This window comes from Pocillopora verrucosa, chromosome 7 (genome assembly GCF_036669915.1).
Source record: "Pocillopora verrucosa isolate sample1 chromosome 7, ASM3666991v2, whole genome shotgun sequence".
In the NCBI taxonomy this organism is placed as follows: Eukaryota; Metazoa; Cnidaria; class Anthozoa; order Scleractinia; family Pocilloporidae; genus Pocillopora; species Pocillopora verrucosa.
The window spans coordinates 22428225-22450480 of record NC_089318.1 but is presented as its reverse complement, the minus strand read 5'-3'; the positions used below and the strand labels follow the sequence as shown (position 1 = coordinate 22450480).

Sequence of the window (22256 nt, the reverse complement as noted above, 5' to 3'; positions counted from 1 at the left end):
TCGTGAGACAAACGAAAAACTTAGCTTTTAATGTTAACACTTGTACAAGTTTAAGGGTTAAGCTATTTGAATGAATTACACATATTCACTTTAGCACCTTTTTTTACCAATCATACAGAATTAGACATTCTTAAAAGGCTTTCAGAGCAAATTCCTTCCGCGCAGTCATTTTTCTTTCATACCTAGGGAGAGAAAATAATCAATTTTTGAGTTAATATCTCAATAAAGATTTTGATTGTTGATCTTCGGGTTGCGGAAGGAAAATGTAATGTGCAATGATATAAACAGATGTAGGTAACTAGTAAAAAGAAAAAAGAAGAAAATGTACCAGAATATTTTGTTAAAAATAAATGATATGAAGACAGCATATACGAAATAGAGGACTTTTCCCCTGTTTAAATAGTCCCATCCGAGCAGGACAGGGGTGGCAGGATTCTATGCAGTTATGAAAACCCGAGACGGAGTAGTAAGTGTGCATAAGAGGATTCTCTGGCCCCTCGGATTTGAAAAGATGAGGCTATGCAAACATTGAAGAGTACTTCGTTGCTTTCAATAAGATATTTCCCCAAAATTACACGCAGATCCTTAATATTCAAATGATCAGGAAAATTTATTTGTAACACCACTGCTCTCGCTGCTTGGACTTCGCTTGGACAATTCTGTACAGAGTTACGTGCCTTGTATGAAATTCCTTCCCCCCCCCCCCCCCCCTTTGAGTGGAAATTTTAAAATCAGAGGGCGTTTGGATGTTATGAGCCAGAATGATAGTTCATAATTTTCTCTGGAGATGTTGCTCAGATACCCTACAGGTACTTGTAAAATTCACGGCCGCCTATTTTAAAGGCATTCTTCCGTAGAAATATCGTGAGTTAGTTCGTCACTTCAAACAAAATAGCCGCATAAAACTTTGCATAAGAGCAATTCAAAACGTGCAGGCATAGTGTTTAGGGACATTGAACCGAAACGATTTAATTAGCTACCGCGTGGGACTGGGCCACCTACATGATTGAATGGGAAAATGCAAGAGATTATAGTCTCTTGGCACGTGCTTTTTTTGTGTGTTGCGAGAACCTAATGTTGGGTCGAACGAAAGCCTCGGTGACCCGTAGTTATCTGTGAAAGTTCTCAAACACATAGCAAGCATTAAAGTATTCTTATCTCTCACTCTCTGTGTCTTGTTGGAGATGTTTTCGCAGAAAATGTAAAATCTTTGGCCAGCAGTCTTCTTGTGCTCTGGCATGTGCAACAGTCTCCCCTCCCCAGGCTACGTAAGGGTAACCACACCATTCTTTTATGGATTTGCTGAAAGAAAAGTCACAAAGAGGAGAGTAGGGTGGTTCGATGATATGTCCCGCTTGGGGATAACGCAAGTTTGTGCACAAATGTTCTTTTCCATTCTCCTTCAAGCGATCAGTAATGAACTTTACTGTAAAATCGGTGGGGATGTACAAGTCGTCAGTTCCAGAAACCAGCATGACAGGGCAATTGATGTTCTCAACTGGTGTAATAGCTGAGTATTTGGAGACTGTTGTTGGATTCATGTAATCAATGCCAGTTGGTAGGGCGAAACGCCAGATGCTGCCCTTTTCTGAAGACATTACCTTGCTCTCATCAGGGAGTATCATGTCTGAGACTTTCCCTTTTAATTGGAAAGGGTGAAGAAAGGCGATTACCAGAGGCGAAATAGCTACAATGGCCTTTATTGGTGCGATCTGATAGCTTGCCATCATCAATGCAATCCATGAGCCATAGCATATAGCGTGCATGCCGATACCATGTGGAAGCACTTTAGGGTGGCCTATAAGCCAGTCGGCAGCCTCTTTAAAATAATCCAAGTTTATTGAAGATGGAGACGATGGTTGATCTTCATAGCCCAAGTAGGCCAAAGCAAGAGTAGCGAATCCATGAGATGCCGAAAGTGAAGCCCTAAATTCCACCAATCCGCCTGTAGCACCAAACAGATCTACGACTCCTGTAAAGGAACATTGACTGACTGAGTGCAAGATATGTCTAATATGTGCAGCAGAGATCGTACAATTAAGATATTGCTTTGATTCAGTAACAATCGTTTATAAAATAACACGTCAAAGGCGGCTTTAACTATACAACGTGTGAATAACCTTACACATTTTTGGACTACTCAAAATGGCGGACATATGATGAAAAATTCCTTCGCTAGTTTCCTCGTAACACATCTAAGGGCTGCTGTTGCTGCCTAGAAGGGCTGCTGTTGGTCTTGTCAGATTCAAGTCTTTAAACTATCTGCCAGGAATAAGACGTGAGCAAACGCTCGACGCGTGTCTTTGAAAGAAATGGGGAGGCTCAGTACAGTCCTCAATCTTTTTGTGGATCGCTCAGTTTTGTTAAGGACTGCATTTTAAAATGAGCGTCCGATCACCACACGACTCTATAAAACATACAATCACGAGGATGTTAGAAATTTATATTGAAGCTGGAAAATATTGCCATGGGCTAAAAATTAAACTGATAGCTTTGTTCATCGGAAATTACTAATTTGGATTGATCCATCGTAAAATAGACGACTTGTGATTCTGTTTTGCAGGCAGTATTTCACACTATCAATCAGCTGAGATCAATTCATCAAAACGATAACGATGCAATCTATCTGCTTTATCTGTTTAATGATCGGAATGCGCTCCGCCTCGTTTTCTTTGTGGAGCGGTCGTTGCAAGAGGAAAGGAACGTTCCACCATTTTCTGAATGAATCTTGATAACCATTACAGTTTCCTCAAATATGAATGGCATATTAGCTGCTTTATTCTTCACTAATCATTCTATTCAATCGTAATCGGACAGTTTGCTGTAATCGGACAGTTAAAGCAACCATATTAAGTCCACTCAGCCGTATCCACCAATCACAGTATTGATCACAATAACCATAGCAACAACTACTTATCCTGAAAAAAAAAACTGAGGAATTTCCAAATTGAACAAAAGTTTTTTCTTTGGACATGTTCTCTACCACAATTTTGTCCTAAATGTACTCGTTTTCATTTTTTTTTTCGGAAATTGCGAACGGTTATGATTAATTGGAAACGGGACTTTGTGTCGTCCAATACTGTTAATCGCGGTCGTCCGATTTTGTTAATCACTCGCGTGATCATATACCGAAGGGGAGTCCACTTGGTCCTATTACCATTATGTTTAACTGAAGTTCATCCTTTCTTCTTCCATACAAAGCTTTGTGCATTTTTCCATGATTTGATAAAATCTCTTTCGCTTTGCATCCGTCGCGGATTTCAATGATTTTTTTAATACTTCAGTGACCTGAGAGTGATCCAATGTTTTATGTAGTTAGGAAAAATAGGTTAGCAAATGTCCGTGTAATATGCTAGGAATGCTCGTCATCCGTATTAGAAGGATTCTATTTCGAGCTCTGATTTCTTTTAATCTATTTTATATTTTTTTCGTTGGGTTGGATGAAGCCTAAGACGTCAATGATAGTGTTAGCGGCCAAATGTCCTTCCCTAAATATGCTGGTTCACAACGATGACGAAAACTTGCTAACGAGCACACCACACTCAGGACTGTCGTACTGTTTCCTTTAATTACTCGCTTCTCTAATTTAGTTAATTTTAGTAACATCCAGTTTTGCTTCATTCGTTGCAAGTCTTTGTTAGTCTCTTTCGTCACTCACACTATGATTCTTACCGACTTGTGGTGCTAGAAACTCACTTCAGCTACGGAATTCTGTGTCTACTTCTTCGTGTCTGCATTCTTTTACTAAGTAACCTCTAGAGTACATGCTTACATATTCACTATTGCCCGCTGAAAATTAACAACAACAGTGAAACTTAATGGTTATGATTAACTGAATCAACCTCTGACTGCGTTAGCCAAAACAAGAACTTTCGTGTGGGTCCAACTAGGCACGTCCACTTGGAAGTTTCACAGGACATTCAGTTAGGAAACTTATCACCAAATCTCAAGCGTACATGGCTTTGGACTTTTAAATTCATATAATAACAACATTAAAAATATTAACGAATGGCCAAATCACAGGGAATCGACTACAAAAAATGACTGACTAAACTAATGAGATACATGAAAAAATTACTCAATTCTGATTGGTTAAGATAAACACAGTTTTGATCGTACGCGGTTGTTTTGACCGAACGCACAATGCCACTTGCATGGTTTCAATAAATTATTTTTGCACTTGATGCCCACGCTTTGCTTTTGCATAATTTTATAATAAAGTTCGGATATTACGCATGCCGTCATTGGTTGAAAGAGCGTGTTCTTTGAGAGTATAGAGCATAGAGCTGAGCTAAAGCTGTCACGCCATCTGCTTAATTGTACTATGTCCGACTTTCTCCGGGACTTTTCCCTAGTTTTTTTTTTCTTTAATTGGAAGTGAAATATCGGAACAGACAAGTCGGCAAATAGCAACAGAAGAACCAAAGAAAAGTTTGTAAACATGCCAGGCGCCGTATATAGCGTGAGCAGAGACGAAAATCCTCAAAGAGGAAACGAAATGGACAGTCCGAGTTTTGAAGGTTTTCACACTTAGTTAGATTGCAAGCTTATGTATTATAGTAAAAGTCAAACACGGCTAACACTCGTGTAGTGTATAAAGTTTCGCGTTCAAAAAAAAAAAAAAAAATAGAACAAAACAGAAACGATAAAAATTATAGCCAAACTGGCATAATTGGTGAAACTCATACTAATCATGACGGTGTGATGCTGAGGTCCAACGCAGCTAGCTCATCGTGGCGATCTCCGGTCATCACAGTCAAGAAAGCCTTAGTAATTACATCGGCTGCCCTTCGAGAGAACTACTAAGAACTTGCTTTGACACCTTTCCGATGCGTTTGGTGGGGGACCACGTCAGTCACTGCAGCCGAAATTTACGGCGCTGTCATCCCGAGCAATCTTCATGTTCCAGTAAATACGGCTGTCATTCATTCATAAAAAACATGCTTGAACAGTTTGTTTTCTAAATAGTCGCTTAAAAAAAAGACTTGCGTGCTTTTATAAGCCTCAATTCAGCTGGATTTCACTGAACATTTCACTTCAGATTCTGTATTAGAGACTAAAAGGCTTCAGGTGAAAGAATTAAATTCGACCTGCCGAACTATTAAGTTTGTAAACTATCGCTGAATGTGAACTTTGATGGTTTTTTAACTTTAATGGTTTGACATTTTTGACAGCTTTATTCTTGCACACCCAATCAGATTATTTGAACCATTCAAACAAGGATTCTAATTGGCTTATTGTAGCGGGCTTCATGAGAATATAGAGCATGCTGAATACACTGTTGTTAGCTCAGGAAATAAAGTTTGTTTTGAAAATTGAAAGTAATGGGTGGGGAATTTAACGGATTTTTTAAGACTACGTCTCGTGTTTCTTCCTACATGACTTTCGTGCTCTAGCCGCTTCCTGCGTGCTTTACAACAGAGCAGAGCACAATCAAGGCTTCTCTATTTGTTAAATGATGAGGTATCTCGTATTTTTCCATGTTTCTTATTATTACGTAATCACACGTAATCTCTCTACACTTCTTTCGTACTGTAGCTGCTTCCTGCGTGCTTTACAACAGAACAGTGCACAGTCAATGCTTCTCTATTTGTTAAAGGAGCTATCTCGTATTTTTCCATGTTTATTATTATTACGTAATCACAAGTCTTTGAAAAAAATTACTCGTGCTTATTTATTCCAAATTAAACTGGAAATCATGTAATTACCTACACTAGCTAAATACGTCATAAAATAATCTTATCACTGTTACTTCCTAACATAAAATTTTACTTAAGCTAAAAATAAAATACTGCTGGAGGCTACAACACATCGTTGAATGTCGTTTACTCGACTACGTCTCGTATTTCTCCCTACACTTCTTTCGTGCTTTAGCCGCTTCCTGCGTGCTTTACAACAGAGCAGAGCACAATCAAGGCTTCTCTATTTGTTAAATGATGAGCTATCTCCTTTTTACCAATGTTACTTCATAACATAAAACTTTAGTAACGCTTAATGTAAAATACTGCTGGAGGCTACAACACATCGTTGAATGTCATTTACTCGAACTGGTTTACTACCTCAGTGGTAACTCTTGGATTCAATCAATAGGTCTTTGGATGAAAAGAAAAAACACCAGAAGAATGCCAAAGAATCAGACAGCGTATAAAATTAAATTGTGTGCGAAGACCATGTCGAATTACAAAATCAGTCATACTCAGCGTAACAGACTCATTTTGATCATCAGTTTTTCCATATAATCATTTTTTAAAATTCACTTCATGTTTACTGTTATTGGCGAGAATTTTTGTACTGGATTTTCGAACAGAAACTGCAATATTAGTTCAAATCCTATGGAACCCTTTTTCAGCGAGAGAGATCAGTAACTTCTTTTCTTGGATTGATTAAAGCCTGAGATTACAAAGAGAATAAAAAAGAAGCCGTCGTAAGGGTTTGAAAGAAATGAGATATTCTAAGAGTTTCTGCATTAATGAAAATGGTTGAAACCATTGATAAAACCACATCTCACATCCCTTTATTCTTTCAAGATCACCTTGCAGCATAGAGATACGGGGTTGTTGTGGCGCGCCGTGAATGAAATTGATCTTTGCTGACCTGTTGAAGTAGCAGAACAGTAAACTGAAGAAAAGTAATATTTTCGAAATTACGACCCGTAGCATTACACTTAGGAGATCAACCCAAAAAGTGATTCTTGGTAAAAACCTGAACTGTACGTCATCAGGGCACAGAGATCAGGACACACCTGGAAAGCTCAATAGCGGATTCTGATTCTTTTCAAATTCTAATCTCTAAAAACACTTTTCTACTCTGGACTAGCAGTTGTTTTTTAGATAAACGTCAATCTCTCGTTACTCACCAGGAAAAGGTCCATCACCCGGAGGAAGAAAAAGAGTTCCACGGATTCTTCCTTCTCTCACAGGAATTCTCTTCACTCCATCCGCCATGTACCCCTTTTCAAACGTATTGCTAGACAAAGGCTGCAAAGACCTCGATTCCTGCGGATCCATATGGCCATCAAAACAGTCCAAGGCGACTTTGTAAGGTTTAGTGACGTCAGATTTTACCAGTCGAATTCCTTTCCTCTGCCCAGGTGATGGTTTCATGCTCCATAAGAGTCCCATAGCTGAAACTCCTCGGTAAGATCCACCAACAGACGGTTGACTACAAACATCAACGTGGCCATGTTTGGTAGCGATGAAGTGAGCGTGTGAATCGAACACCTGCCCGCTGTCTCCAACAACTCGTGCCCCGAGTGTAATCTTCTGCAGTGGTTTCAGTCGAAATACGTTAATCTTAGTTATTTTGTCGACGAGTGAGAATTTTGGGCACAAGGTAATCATCTTATTTGAAAGTAACGACAAAATTGGCCGAGATGCACCTACTGAGTCAACGACCTATGACGTCAATTATCTCTCTTTCACCGTTATAGACAAATTTATTCCTTTGGCAGCATGTCTTTAACATTCGTGACAGTGACGCATTGTTCCCGAAAGGTTAGACAATAATTTGACCCGAGATTGAATGGCGACATACTTTTCGTAGATAGGATCAAAGGAAGCTGAGAACTCAAAATGGACCAATAAACAGAAACAACGTAGTGACACAACTTAAGCCATAAAATTCTAGGTTCAAACTCACGCCATATCATGCAGGCATAGGAGAAAAAGCTCCGGAAAAAGTTCGCAGCATGCATTCTACAGAGACGCTGTCATTTCTGCCATCGATGTAGAGAATTACATCAACGCTTGCAGTCGGTAGGTGTCTATGCGGTTACTTACACCTGTTAAGAATTGATCAGAAATGTGTTGCAGGCACCCTGTAACCATCTCTGAAATGAAATTCACATGTTCCATTATTTGTCACTTTGTACTGTGAAATGTTATTCATTGGAAACTCCATATTTTGATCTTGACGTGAAAATTTGGTTTCCTTTTCATTATGATATCCCATTCCATAATTAAAAAAGTATACAGGTACAAATCCTAACGTTGCTGCTTGTTTAACACCATCCACGCATGAGTTATTCTTAGCATCATTATCATTTGTTGGTGTAGCTAAATTGATTATTATTTTATTGGACATAGTTAAATCAGCGGGCGTATGTTGCAGCTCCATTCTACTTCTGCTTTGATCACTAAACAAATTAGTTGATGTTCTTGAAACTGTCTGAGAACTACTGGTGGCTGATATGTCAATAGATGAATGGTCAATAGATGCTGAAGGAAAATATAGTTTAAAAACCACAGTATATTCACCAGTTGTAAGCTGATACATGTCTAATAACCCAACACAAAAACGTAGATGACTTCTTACAGCATTTAAACAACCGGCAGCCTTCCATTCGCTTCACCATGGAGACAGAGAAAGACAACAAACTCGCCTTCCTAGACACCGCAGTTTTAAGAGAACCTGACGGCCGCCTCACCACCAGCGTATACAGGAGCCCACGCACACCGATCAATACTTAGCGTATAATTCACAACACCCTCAATCAGTAAAGCGCGGTATTGTTAAGTGCCTTTACGAGCGCGCCAAACGTCTCGTAACAAAACCCTCCGTCATCTCCGAGGAGAAAAAACATCTGTTATCTGTTCTGGTTTTATAATGGTTATCCTTTTTCTTTCTTGCAGAAACTTACCAAGACCGGAAACCGAAGAACAGTGCCGAACCCGCCAACGAGTTCAAAGTTACTGCGGTTTTACCTTATGTCAAAGGTCTGTCCGAAGAGCTTCGCCGTTGCCTACAACAACGAGGCGTGCGCGCTGTTTTCAAGTCAGAGACGTTGTCGACCCGGCTAAACAAGATGGCGTAGTTTGCAGGATTTCCTGTGAATGCGGCAAGGTGTACATCGGAGAGACTAGAAGACCAAACTGGAAGAATTAAGGAGCACGATCAAAACATTCGACTCGCCCGTACCGAGACTTCCGCCTTTTTAGAGCATGCCCACAACACCGGACACAAGCCACTCTGGAACGAAATAGGGTCAAAGACCTTACCCTAACAACATCAACAGAGATAGTGGAATAGAAATTGCAGAAGCGTGGATGCTCACCATCAAAAAACACAACAATAGGAGAGCCGTGCGACAGCGGACCGCCAAGGGAGCAAATCACTGAGTGAACAGCAAGGATCGAAAATGCACCAATCCGGGCTGTTGAAAAACCACTAATCACAGCAGCACATCATGCTTTGTATAAGATCGCGCATGACCAGTCGATCCTCATAGCCTGAAGAAGACTAGCAGTATAGAGTCGAAACGTCGCGATCTACATCACACGTGACTACATCGTGAGACAAACGAAAAACTTAGCTTTTAATGTTAACACTTGTATGAGTTTAAGGGTTAGGCTATTTCATTGAATTACATGTATTCACCACAATACCATCTTTTATCGATCACACAGAATAAGACATTCTTAAAAAGCTTTCAGAGCAAATTCCTCCCTTGCAGTTATTTTTCTTCCTTACCTAAGGTGAGAAAATAATCAATTTTGAGTTAATATCTTAATAAAAATTTTGACTGTTGATCTTCGGGACGCGGAAGGAAATGTGCACTGATATCAACAGATGTAGGTAACTAGTGAAAAGGAAAAAAAAGAAACCGTATCCAGAATAAGTGGTAAGTTCTTTTGTTTCAGCACTTACGAAATAGAGGACTTTTCCCCTGTTTAAATAGTCCCATCCAAGTAGGACAGGGTTGGCAGGATTCTATGCAGTTATGAAAACCCGAGACGGAGTAGTAAGTGTGCAAAAGGACCTCCCTAAATATTCAAAACATTGACGTCAGACGACTCGGCAAATATTCAATATGGCAGCCGAAACTTACCTGAGTCGCTTTCCTCGTTCATTTTAAATCTTTGTTCTTCTGCAAAGAATTACCATTCTGTAAGGAAGGTTTGAGGTTTTCACAGATGTTTGTTTTTTGATATGTTTGTAACGTGTGAAGGTTTTGTCGTGCATATCGTACAAAACATATTTTGCCGTCGCTTATAGGGGTGGCTAAGAGTCATTCCTTGGTCCTTTTGAGATATCCCGGTAAAGAATATGTATTTATTTCTGGAGAAGCATTTTAATATCACATCTTAAAGTTTCGTGACAAAAGTCCTTTTGAGATTAAGATTTTTCCCTCATATTTTTCCTACAGTAAACTTCAGATATTGTGAAGAGGTCATACATACACGGAGCTTTAAAGCTGTTTTTTTTATATTTTTTTATATAAAGCGATGGAATTATCTAGCAAACTTTGTGGCATTGCAGGTGTAAAGTTATGGAATCCTTAATGAAAGGGTTTCCAAATCTTCACAAAAATAGTGGGTTAATTAGGGGAAAGGAAGTGTGTGTGTGGAAAGTGTAGTAAGTGTAAAATGATGGAAAATAAAATTGTTAGTTGTTAAGTAGAGCACGTACCATTAGGCAGTGTAAACATAAAAGGCTTAGTCGATGAAAAACGCTAACGTAGAGCGACCACCAAACTGCAAGGCAGCTACGTCAACCACAAGGCAGCGTCAAAATAAAAATAATTAAGGAGGGATTCGTTTTGGGTGGGTTGCTTTATGGCGCTTTCGATAAACAAATGATTTGAGGTTAATGATTGATCAAAGTTATTCCTATCTGCCTTAAATTTGATGGGTAATAAAATAGATACAAAAGAAAATGCCCAAATAATTTAATACCATAAAAACTTAACAAAGTTATTGTAACAATACATTGAATATTGTAAAATATAAACCAAAGAGAAATTATCTCTCTCTAATATCATCTTAATAAAAATAAGGTTCACCTTATGTTAAATTGACAATTATACGTTTTGAAAGGATAGGTATTTAATAACCCATATAAAATAAGTTTAGTTAAAGGTTGCTTGTGTTCTTAACTTGTCCATTCAAAAAGAGCCATTTTCCTCGGTGTAAATCAAAATAAAACCAAATGAGTGATTTAGAGTCAATATTGTTCATGATAAAATCCATTTGTCTTGCTCGTTTTTCTCCCTTCTTTGCAGTTGCCCAATGTTGTAAAGTGAATCCATTCAGTTATATGAAGTAGAGAACAGCCATTGCAAAGGCAAAATAACATTAATTGGAGGGTGTCTTGATCGCTTATCGGTTTTTTCCAGAACTTGAGTCGCATGTCATTCAGCCAGGAGGAAAGTGGGTAAAAGACATCGCCATTGATTAAAGTAAGCAAACTCCTTGTTTTTTCGATCAGTCGTGGTCTTGAAAGGTGTCGTATATCAGTGTTGAAGATGTTGATTGCTAAAAATTTGTACATAGTAGAGAAGCTGATGTTATGGCTAGTATATGTTTAAGAAGTGGAAATTATAATATATTTCGTTGGAAAAGAAAAATATATAAAGGAATTAAAAAGAGTGGTAAATAGTTCAAAAGTGTAAAATAGAAAATAAACTAGACATCGAAGACATGAATCAGATGCTTGAAATATATCTTTTGTTGTTCAATTTTGCAAAAAAATTGTTTCATTTCGTCAGGAAAAAGAAAAATGAAATAAATCAAACCAACTTAAGCATAGTACATTATTACCATGACGTTACTATGAATCAATTAACACTTTGTAATTCAAATTTTGTTATAGTCAAAATTTGCATAATTCTGTAATAATATTCAGAAATTCCATATTTAAGCCGAAAAAAAAAGCTAATTTTAAAATAGATAAAAATTCCATGAACCCATTTGACGTAAAGTAGTTATGAAGGAAAGATTAAAAGAGAGTGAGAGAGAGAGAGAGAGAGAGAGAGAGAGAGAGAGCTGATTACCGAAAAGAAAAGGTGTATTTCTCAATAACATTTGTAAAGTGTACGATGTGTCGGGAAAGTAAAATTGCGAGGGTGGAAATAGTTTCTGTGGGGATCGCTTTCAATTAAAATAGTCTAATAAATATTGTACGAGCTTAAATTGATGATAAAAATCAAAGTACTCACGTTGAAAAGAAGAAAAGTGCGTGATAGTCACCTAGCCGGGCGTGACTTATCCATTGGAGAAAAATTTTGTACAATCCTCCCCCCCCCCCCCCCCCCCCCCCAAAAAAAAAAAAAGAAAAAAATGAAACTTTATTCGTGATCTCCTGACGTAATAGTTTACGTACGAAAAGGAGCCTGGTATTGTTGTAAATTTCACTCGGTTTTGGGTGACGATGTGTTCTAAAAAATGTAGTATTGTGGAAATTTTGTCCTTGAAAGAGTTCGACTCAATGGTTGATACAATCTCCGGGATGTGAAGAAAGTATGAAGTAGGGTTTATTTGGTGTAGGTGATGGAAGGGGAGGTGATAACTGATACATAACAAAGACGAATTTACAGATGCAATGGTCGGAACTTTTCGGATGGTTAGTCATATAATCGATTCCATACAATAATCATTCGTTCTTAAACGGTGGAAGATCATCGGAAATCCGTATGTAAGGTTTGTATTGGTGGATAGAAAATCGCGAAAAGAGGTCCAGGAGACAAAAAAGTAAAATTTTCTTCCGAAGGAAACTCTAATTTGATTCTTCGTTCTATTGTACAGATAGGAAAAGACGTTTCTCATACTTCATGTCTTTGAAAGATTTTATTCAACTAATATTCTAAAAAGTTAAATATAATAAGGTTTGAAAATTTTCAAGGTAAACAACAGAAGTGACAAGATTATTTTCATTCATTAAGAAAATGGCTGTTATACTAATAAATTGAAAATACCTACATTTTGTATGGTACAGGAAAAAAAAATGAGGCTAAGCGAAAGCTAGGAAGGGCTTGTTTCCGCTCTTATCAGGCTGGCGATATATTGATAGGAAACAATAACGACCACAAGAACAACAAAAAAAACCAACTGCATGTATTCCCATGTACGTCATTGGGAATTTAAAAGGGAATTTGCTCCCTGTTAATCCTTTACCTCCCTAAATCTGATTGTTAATTCTGCCCTCAAGCTGATACACATTTCCTTGAATATCAGTAACGAGACTTTAGTGTTAAATCACGATAACGAATTCTATCTGATAAGTCAGAGTATTCTCATTGCCTGTTTGTTGGAGAATGTGTGGATACTAAAGGGAGATATTACATATCTTAATCTCTTGTGTGAGTTTAAGGGTAGAGCTCTTTAACTAAATTACACGTATTCATTTAAGCACATTTTTTTTTACTGATCACACAGAATTAGACATTCTTAAAAAGCTTTCAGAGCAAATTCCTCCCTTGCAATCATTTTCCTCCCTTACCTAAGGAGAGAAAGTAATTGATATCTTAACAAAATTTTTGGCTGTTGATCCTTCGAGTTGAAGAAAGGAAAAATTCTAATCTCCAAAAACACTTTTCTACTCTTGACTAGAGAGTTAAAAAAGACTTAAAAAGCTTTCAGAGCAAATTCCTCCCTTGCAATCATTTTCCTTCCTTACCTAAGGAGAGAAAGTAATTGATATCTTAACAAAATTTTTGGCTGTTGATCTTTCGGGTTGAAGAAAGGAAAAAGAATTGAGCACCCATATAAACAAGTGTAGGTAATTGATAACAATAAAAAAAAACAAAACAAAACAAGAAATTGTATCAAGAAAAGGTGTTAAAATGTACATATTTAAAATCGATGATATGTAGACAGCATTTACGAAAAAGAGGACTTTTCCCCTGTTTAAATAGTCCCATCCAAGCAGGACAGGGTTGGCAGGATTCTATGCAGTTATCAAAACCCTAGACGGGGTAGAAGGTGTACATAAGAGGATTCTCTGACCCCTCGCATTTGAAAATATGAGGCTATGCGATGAAAAGTTTTCCCAAAAATATGCAACGAGAAAATGTAAAAAAATCTCGAACCCAGAGTCTCGTCAGCTATGCCCAAGTGTTACGCACATGTTACGCTCAAACGTCCGCTGAACAAGAGTAAAGCTATGGCGTTGACGTGCCCGATGTAAAGTTGGCCACGCATACTAAAAGTAGCACCTAATGTTGGGTCGAACGAAAGCCTCGGTGACCTGTAGTTATCTGTGAAAGTTCTCAAACACATAGCAAGCGTGTATGTATTCTTATTCCTCACTCTCCGTGTCTTGTTGGAGATGTGTTTGCAGAAAATGTAAAATCTTTGGCCAGCAGTCTTCTTGTGCTCTGGCATGCGCAACAGTCTCCCCTCCCCAAGCTAGGTACGGGTAACCACACCATTCTTTAGTAGATTTGCTGAAAGAAAAGTCACAAAGAGGAGAGTAGGGTGGTTCGATGAGATGTCCTGCTTGGGGATAACGCAAGTTAGTGCACAAATGTTCTTTTCCATTCTCCTTTAAGCGATCAATAATGAACTTTACTGTAAAATCGGTGGGGACGTTCAAGTCATCAGTTCCAGAAACCAGCATGACAGGGCAATTGATGTTCTCAACTGGTGTAATAGCTGAGTATTTGGAGACTGTTGTTGGATTCATGTAATCAATATCAGTTGGTTGGGCAAAACGCCAGATGCTGCCCTTTTCTGAAGACACCACTCTGCTCTCATCAAGGGGTATCATGTCTGAGACTCCCCCTTTTTAATTGAAAAGGGTGAAGATAGGCAATTACCAGAGGTGAAACAGCTACAACGGCCTTTATTGGTGCGATCTGATAGCTTGCCATCAACAGCGCAATCCATGAGCCATAGCATATAGCGTGCATGCCGATACCATGTGGAAGCACTTTAGGATGACTTATAAGCCAGTTCGCAGCTTCTTCAAAATAATCCAAGTTTATCGAAGATGGAGACAATGGTCGATCTTCATAGCCCAAGTAGGCCAAAGCAAGAGTAGCGAATCCATAAGATGCCAAAAATGAAGCCTTAAATTCCACTAATCCGACTGCACCACCAAGCAGATCTATCACTCCTGTAAAGATAACATTGGCTGATTGAGTGCCAGATATGTCTAACATTTGCAGCGGAGATCGTACAATTAATATATTGCTTGGATTCAGTAGCAATCGTTTATAAAATAGCACCTTAAAGGCGGCTGTAATTAACTATGCAACATGTGAACAACCTTCAACATTTTTGGACCACTCAAAATGGCAGAGATATGACGACAAAATCCTTTGGAAGTTTCCTCGTAACACATTTAAAAGGGCTTCTGTTGGTTGCTTTGTAACTTGTCAGATTAAAGTTTGTTCCTGTATTACCTGATACGAATTAGCCGTGAGCAAACGCTTTACGAGTGTCTTAGAAAGAAATTAAAAGGCTCAGTACAGTCCTCAATCTATTTACGGATTACTCAGTTTTGTTAATGACTGGATTTTTTAAACCTGTTCGAGTAAACGACATTCAAAGATGTGTTGCAGCCTCCAGAAGTATTATTGAGCTTAAGAGCTAATGTCAATATGCATCAGACAAACACCGGCAAGTCACCCAAAATTGCTTTCACTCCTATTTTATATTTTGTAGCCCAATATGTCCTAATAACTGTGGTGTAGTTTGTTTCTGAAAATATAATTAAGTATCAAATACACAAATTTTCACAGTGAATGTTACCCGAGTTGAGTGACATCATGTAACGAATTTACTTGAAATATTTATTTTTTGGTAAATTTTTTTGTCCGTCATACTTTTTCTATGTCGAAAAGTAGCATCAAAACAAAGACAGTTTTAACAATGACCGATATGACAGAATCTACTGAGCTTCAAGCTTTTAAAAGACGATAGAATGGTTAAAAAGTTACTGTAAAAATTTCCTTGTGAATTTGTGTTGTAAATAAAAAACAAAGGATTATGTTGACAGATATACCGGAAGTCGAGAAATGTGCATATTTGAGCTGTTGAACGAAAAAAAATAATTTCTCGAAAACTAAAATATATTTTCACAAACAAACTACACCCCGATCATTAGGACATATTGGGCTAAAAAATATGAAAGTAGGAGTGAAAGCAAATTTTGGATGACATGCCGCTGCTTGTCTGATGCATATTAACATTAGCTCTTAAGCTTAATAACATTACTGAAGGCTACAACACATCGTTGAATGTCGTTTACTCGAACAGGTTTATTGTTATTATTTTTACCTCAGTGGTAACTCTTGCATTCAATCAATAGGTCTTTGGATAAAAAAGAATTTAGACGCCAGATATTGACCCTCCTTTCCAGAAGAATGCCAAAGCATCAGACATCTTACAAAATTAAATTGTGTGCGAGCACCATTCCGAATTACGAAATGAGTCACACTCAGCGTAAGAGACTCATTTTGATCATCGATTTTTCCTCATAATCATTTTTTAAATTAACTTCATGTTTACCGTTATTGGCAAGTATGTTTATGCTGGATTATTGAACAGAAACTGCGATATTAGTCCAAAACCTATGGAACCCTTTTTCAGCAGTTACCTCTTTTCTTGGATTGATTGAGGCCTGAGATTACAAAGAGAATAAAAATAGAAGCCTTCGTAGGAGTTTGAAACAAATAAGATATTCTAAGAGTTATTGCATGAATGAAAATGGCTCAAACCATTGATAAAACCACATCTCACATCCCTTTATTCTTTCAAGATCACCTTGCAGCGTGGAAAGATGGGGCTGGGGTTTGCAGACAAACGTTTTCGGCGCGCGGTGAAGGAAATTGATCTTTGCTAATCTGTTGAAGTAGCAGAACAGTAAACTGAAGAAAAATAATACTTACTACTCGTGCTTATTTAATCCAAATAAACTTGAAATCATATGATTACCTATACTAACTAAATACTGCATAACAAAAAATTTAACCAATGTTACTTCGTAAGATAAAATTTCACTTAAGCTTAATGTAAAATACTGCTGGAGGCTACAACACATCGTCTAATTTCGTTTACTCGAACAGGTTTATTGTTATTATTTATACCTCAATGGTAACTCAAAAGGTCTTTGGATAAAAACAAATTTAGACGTCAGATATTGACTCTCCTTTCCAGAAGAATGCCAAAGCATAAGACAGCGTGGATAAAAAGAGAATAAAAAAGAAGCCTTCTTAGGGGTTTAAAACAAATTAGATATTCAAGGAGTACTTGCATTAATGAAAATGGTTCAAACCATTGATAAAACCATATCTCACAGAGAAACGTTTGCGGCGCGCCGTGAATGAATTTAATCTTTGCTGATCTGTTGAAGTAGCACAACAGTAAACTGAAGAAAAGTAATATTTTCTGAATTACGACCCGTAGCATTACACAGCGGTGATCAACCCAAAAAGTGATTGTTGGTAAAAACCTGAACTGTATGTCTAACACTGTTGTCACTTTTAAGAGATCAGGACACATCTGGAAAGCTCAATAGCGGATTCTGATTCTTTTTAAATTCTAATCTCTGAAAACACTTTTCTACTCTTGACTGGAGGCACTTTTTAGATAAACATCAAACTTTTGCTACTCACCAGGAAAAGGTCCATCACCCGGAGGAAGAAAAAGAGTTCCACGGATACTTCCTTCTCTCACAGGAATTCTCTTCACTCCATCCGCCATGTACCCCTTCTCAAACGTATTGCTAGACAAAGGCTGCGAAGAACTCGATTCCTGCGGATCCATATGGCCATCAAAACAGTCTAACACGACTTTGTAAGGTTTAGTGACATCAGATTTCATCAGTCGAATTCCCTTTCTCTGTCCAGGTGATGGTTTCATGCTCCATAAGAGTCCCATCGCTGAAACTCCTCGGTAAGATCCACCAACAGACGGTTCACGACAAACATCAACGTGGCCATGTTTGGTAGCGACGAAGTGAGCGTGTGAATCGAACACTTGCCCGCTATCTCCAACAACTCGTGCCGCCAGTGTAATCTTCTGCAGTGGTTTCAGTCGAAATACGTTAATCTTAGTTATTTTGTCGACGAGTGAGAATTTTGGCCACAAGGTAATCATCTTATTTGAAATTAACGGCAAAATTGGTCGAGATGCACCTACTGAGTCAACGACCTATGACGTCAATTATCTCTGTTTCACAGTTCTAGACCAATTTATTCCTTTGGCAGCATAAGTCATTAACATTTGTGGCAGTGAGGCATTGTTCCTGAAAGGTTAGACAATATAGTCGAACCTCGATTATCCGGACATCGATTATCCGGACTTTTCGATTATCCGGACTTTTTCTCTGGTCCCGTTTTTTTCATGAATATTAATGACCCTAGATGTTAAAAACTTTAGGAGGTAAAAAAATTCAGAAATTATGTTAAAATTCAGGAAAATTGTGTTTAAAACAGCGCATTACACGCTCCGCTTTCGAGAGATCGAGCGCTCGGAGACAAAAAGAGACAAGAAGCATTCTGATGCGTTCAGCTGAATTTTGATTGGTTCAGCATTGTTTTGTTGCTAAGGGAATGTCATGCTTGATCAGTTCGATGAGCGTGAGTTATGTAAACACACGAGACGATCATAACTCAATTGTCTCATTAATATTCTTTTTTTCGATTATCCGGACTCTCGATTATCCGGACTATTTACCCGAGTCCGGATAATCGAGGTTCGACTGTAATTTGACCCGAGATTGAATAGCGACATTCTTTTCGTAGGTAGGATCAAAGGAAGCTGACAACTCAAAAGGGACTAATAAACAGAGACAACTTAGAGAGACAACTTAAGCCATCAAATTCTAGGTTCAAACACATGCCATATCATGAGGGCATGAGGAAAAAAAGCCCCGGAAAAAGTTCGCAGCATGCATTCTACAGAGGCGCTGTCATTTCTGTCATCAATTTAGAGAATTACATTCGCGCTTGCAGTCGGTAGGTGTGTATGCGGTTACTTAAACCTGTTAAGAATGGATCCGAAAGTATCATGTCCTTTATGGTAGAAATGTGTTGCAGGCACCCTGTAACCATCTCTGAAATGAAATTCACATGTTCCATCCACATTGAACGTTAATTTGTCACTTCGTACTGTGAAATGTGACTCATTGGAAACTCCATATTTTGATCTTGATGTTTAAATTTGGTTTCCTTTTCATTATCATGTCCCATTTCATAATTAAAAAAGTATACAGGTACAAATCCTGATGTTACTGCTTGTTTGACACAATCCACACATGAGTTATTTTCAGCACCATTATCAGTGTAGCTAAATTGATTATTATTTTATTGAACATATTTAAATCAGCGGGCATGTGTTGCAGCTCCGTTCTACTTCTGCTTTGATCACTAAACAAATATGTTGATGTTCTTGAAGCTGTCTGAGAACTATTGGTGGCTGATATGTTAACAGATGAATAATCCGGCAATAGATGCTGGAGGAAAATACAGTTCGAATACCACTGTATATTCACCAGTTGTAAGTTCATGCATATTTAACCCAACACGAGATAAATAATACCCTTGTGCGCTATCCAAATGCAGTTTCAATTCATAGGTTTTTTATTGAACTGATGAGTCTTTTTTAATGAATTTAGCCCCGTAATGTCATCTTCATCATCATTATTATTGCTGATAGTTGTATTGACAAAATTAGCATAAGCAGCATATCTGCTTTCACGTGATTATGCCTGTTTGGCATTAATTATACTTCTGTTGTTCATTTTCAAATTACCAGTCATTACTCTTGTGCCATCGGTTTTCAAATAATTGCTCGCTTTTGTATCACCATGCCTTTCATTGCTTCCATCTGTTGCACGTGTTGGGTCTGCTACATTAATCACCTTATTACCTTTCATATCAAGACTTTTTGATACATCCAAAGTAAAGGTTGTACCGTCAACGTATTTCTTATTAACCACATCTTTATTATTAGTGTCACTTCTATCATAATCCGGTATTAAAACCTGCTTTTCAATGTTTGGGGTAATAGATTGTTCATATCTTTTTTCTTAGTACTTCGTAGTACTTGAGATGCTGTACCACTGAGCTCTAGGAGACTTGTGGCAAGCTAGCTAGGCCATATAACTAGATCCGTGGTGACAAACTCCCTGCATTCTGCTTCTTCGAAAGTCAAGTGTATTAAAAATAAGTTGTTATAACGTAAAACAAAAATTCATCCGCAAAATAATATGTATTTTAAACTGAGTGGGAGAACTGAACATGAAAATGGTTGGTTCGAGCTCATGACGTCCTCTTCTTTTAGCTCGCTTTGCTTTACGGCTTAAAACGGAGACTAAGAGAAAGCTAGGAAGGGCTTGTTTCCATTCTTATCAGGCAGCCGATATATTGATAGAAAACAACAACGACAACAACAATAACGATAACCACCAACTGCATGTATTCACATGTACGTCATTTGGAATTTAAAAGCGAATTTGCTCCCTGTTAATCCTTTACCTACATAAATCTGATTGTTAATTCTCCCCTCAAGCTGATACACATTTCCTTGAATATCAGTTACGAGACTTTGGTGTTAAATCACGATAACGAATTCTATCTGATGAGTCAGAGGATTCTCATTCCCTGTTTGCAGGATAGTGTGTGGATACCAAAAGAAGAAATTACATGTTAACACTTAAGGATTAGGCTATTTCATTGAATTACACGTATTGACTTTAGCACCATTTTTTATCGATCACACAGAATTAGACATTCTTAAAAATCTTTCAGAGCAAATTCCTCCTTCGCAGTCATTTTTCTTCCATTCTTCCATATCCTAAGGAGAGAAAATAATCAATTTTTGAATTAACATCTTCACAAAAATTTTGACTATTGATCTTCGGGTTGCACTGTTGATGTGCACTATTATAAACAGATGTAGGTAATTAGTAAAAAGAAAAAGGAAGAAACTGTATCATGAATAAGTGGTAAAATTCTTTTGTTAAAAAATAAATGATATGTAGACAGCCTTTACGAAATAGAGGACTTTTCCCCTGTTTAAGTAGTCCCATCCAAGCAGGACAGGGTTGGCAGGATTCTATGCAGTTATGAAAACCCATGACGGAGTAGTAAATGTGCATAAGAGGATTCTCTGGCCCCTCTGATTTGAAAAGGTGAGGTTATGCAAACATTGAAGAGTACCTCATTGCTTTCAAGAGCGTATTCCCCAAAATTACATGCGGATCCTTAAAATTGAAATGGGCAGGAAAATTTATTTGTAACACCATTGCTCCTAATGCTGGAGCTCTGTTTGGATAATTCTGTACAGACTACGTGCCTTGTATACAAGTCCTTTCCCCCCTCCCCCCTCTTCAGAGGGTGTTTAGATGTTTTGAGCCACAACAATAGCTCATACTTTTCTTTGGAAATGTTGCTCAGATACCCTACAGGCACTTATAAAAATCACGGCCGCCTATTTTAAAGGCTTTCTTCTCTAGAAATAACGTGAGTTAGTTGGTTACTTCAGGATTTATTTCTTGTTTATCAAAACGTAAAACTAAAAATTTTGATTTAGCCGGGTTTAAATTTAAATAAAAGATTTCTGCGCAACTCAATTGAATGGATAATTTGTAATTCATTACGGTTGCGAGAAAAACTTAAGAAACTTCAAACAAGTAGCCGCAGAAAGCTTTGAATGAGAGCAATTCCAAACTTGCAGGCATAGTGTTTGGGGACGTTGAACCGGAACGATTTAATTACCTACCGCACGAGACTTCGCCGCCCACGGGATCGAGATTTTTTCGCAAAAAGTGTAAAATCTTTGGCCAGCATTCTTCTTGTGCTCTGGCATGTGCAACAGTCTTCCCTCCCCAAGCTAAGTAAGGGTAACCACACCATTCTTTAGAAGATTTACTGAAAGAAGAATCCCAAAGAGGAGAGTAGGGTGGTTCGATGAGATGTCCCGCTTGGGGATAACGCAAGTTAGTGCACAAATGTTCTTTTCCATTCTCCTTCAAGCGATCAATAATGAACTTTACTGTAAAATCGGTGGGGACGTTCAAGTCATCAGTTCCAGAAACCAGCATGACAGGGCAATTGATGTTCTCAACTGGTGTAATAGCTGAGTATTTGGAGATTGTTGTTGGATTCATGTAATTAATGTCAGTTTGTTGGGCGAAACGCCAGATGCTGCCCTTCTCTGAAGACACCACTCTGTTGTAATTAAGGGATATCATGTCTGAGACTCTCCCTTTTAATTGGAAAGGGTGAAGGAAGGCGATTACCAGAGGTGAAATAGCTACAACGGCCTTTATCGGTGCGATCTGATAGCTTGCCATCAACAGCGCAATCCATGAGCCATAGGATATAGCGTGCATGCCGATACCATGTGGAAGCTCTTTAGGGTGACTTATAAGCCAGTTCGCAGCTTCTTCAAAATAATCCAAGTTTATTGAAGACGGACACAATGGTTGATCTTCATAGCCCAAGAAGGCCAAAGCAAGAGTAGCGAATCCATGAGATGCCAAAAGTGAAGCCTTAAATTCCACCAAACCGACTACACCACCAAGCAGAT

General features: G+C 38.1%; 1 protein-coding gene and 2 pseudogenes across 1 annotated transcript in view; all 3 read right to left on the bottom strand.

The window, feature by feature from the left end:
• Positions 1–1154: 1154 nt before the first annotated feature.
• LOC131775220 (bile acid-CoA:amino acid N-acyltransferase pseudogene) lies at positions 1155–7340 on the bottom strand (annotated as a pseudogene).
• Positions 7341–13968: 6628 nt separating this feature from the next.
• LOC131775221 (bile acid-CoA:amino acid N-acyltransferase pseudogene) lies at positions 13969–17819 on the bottom strand (annotated as a pseudogene).
• A 2674-nt stretch (positions 17820–20493) lies between these two features.
• The window catches only part of LOC131775223 (bile acid-CoA:amino acid N-acyltransferase-like), a 5778-nt gene continuing 4015 nt past the window's right edge, over positions 20494–22256 (bottom strand). Inside the window, exons 2-3 of the mRNA XM_066170296.1 lie at positions 21447–22256; positions 20494–20519 (exon numbers count right to left, since the gene is read on the bottom strand). The exon at positions 21447–22256 is cut by the window's right edge and continues 9 nt beyond it. Coding sequence (XP_066026393.1) covers positions 20494–20519; positions 21447–22256 — 836 coding nt within the window. The remainder of the gene's footprint in view (positions 20520–21446) is intronic.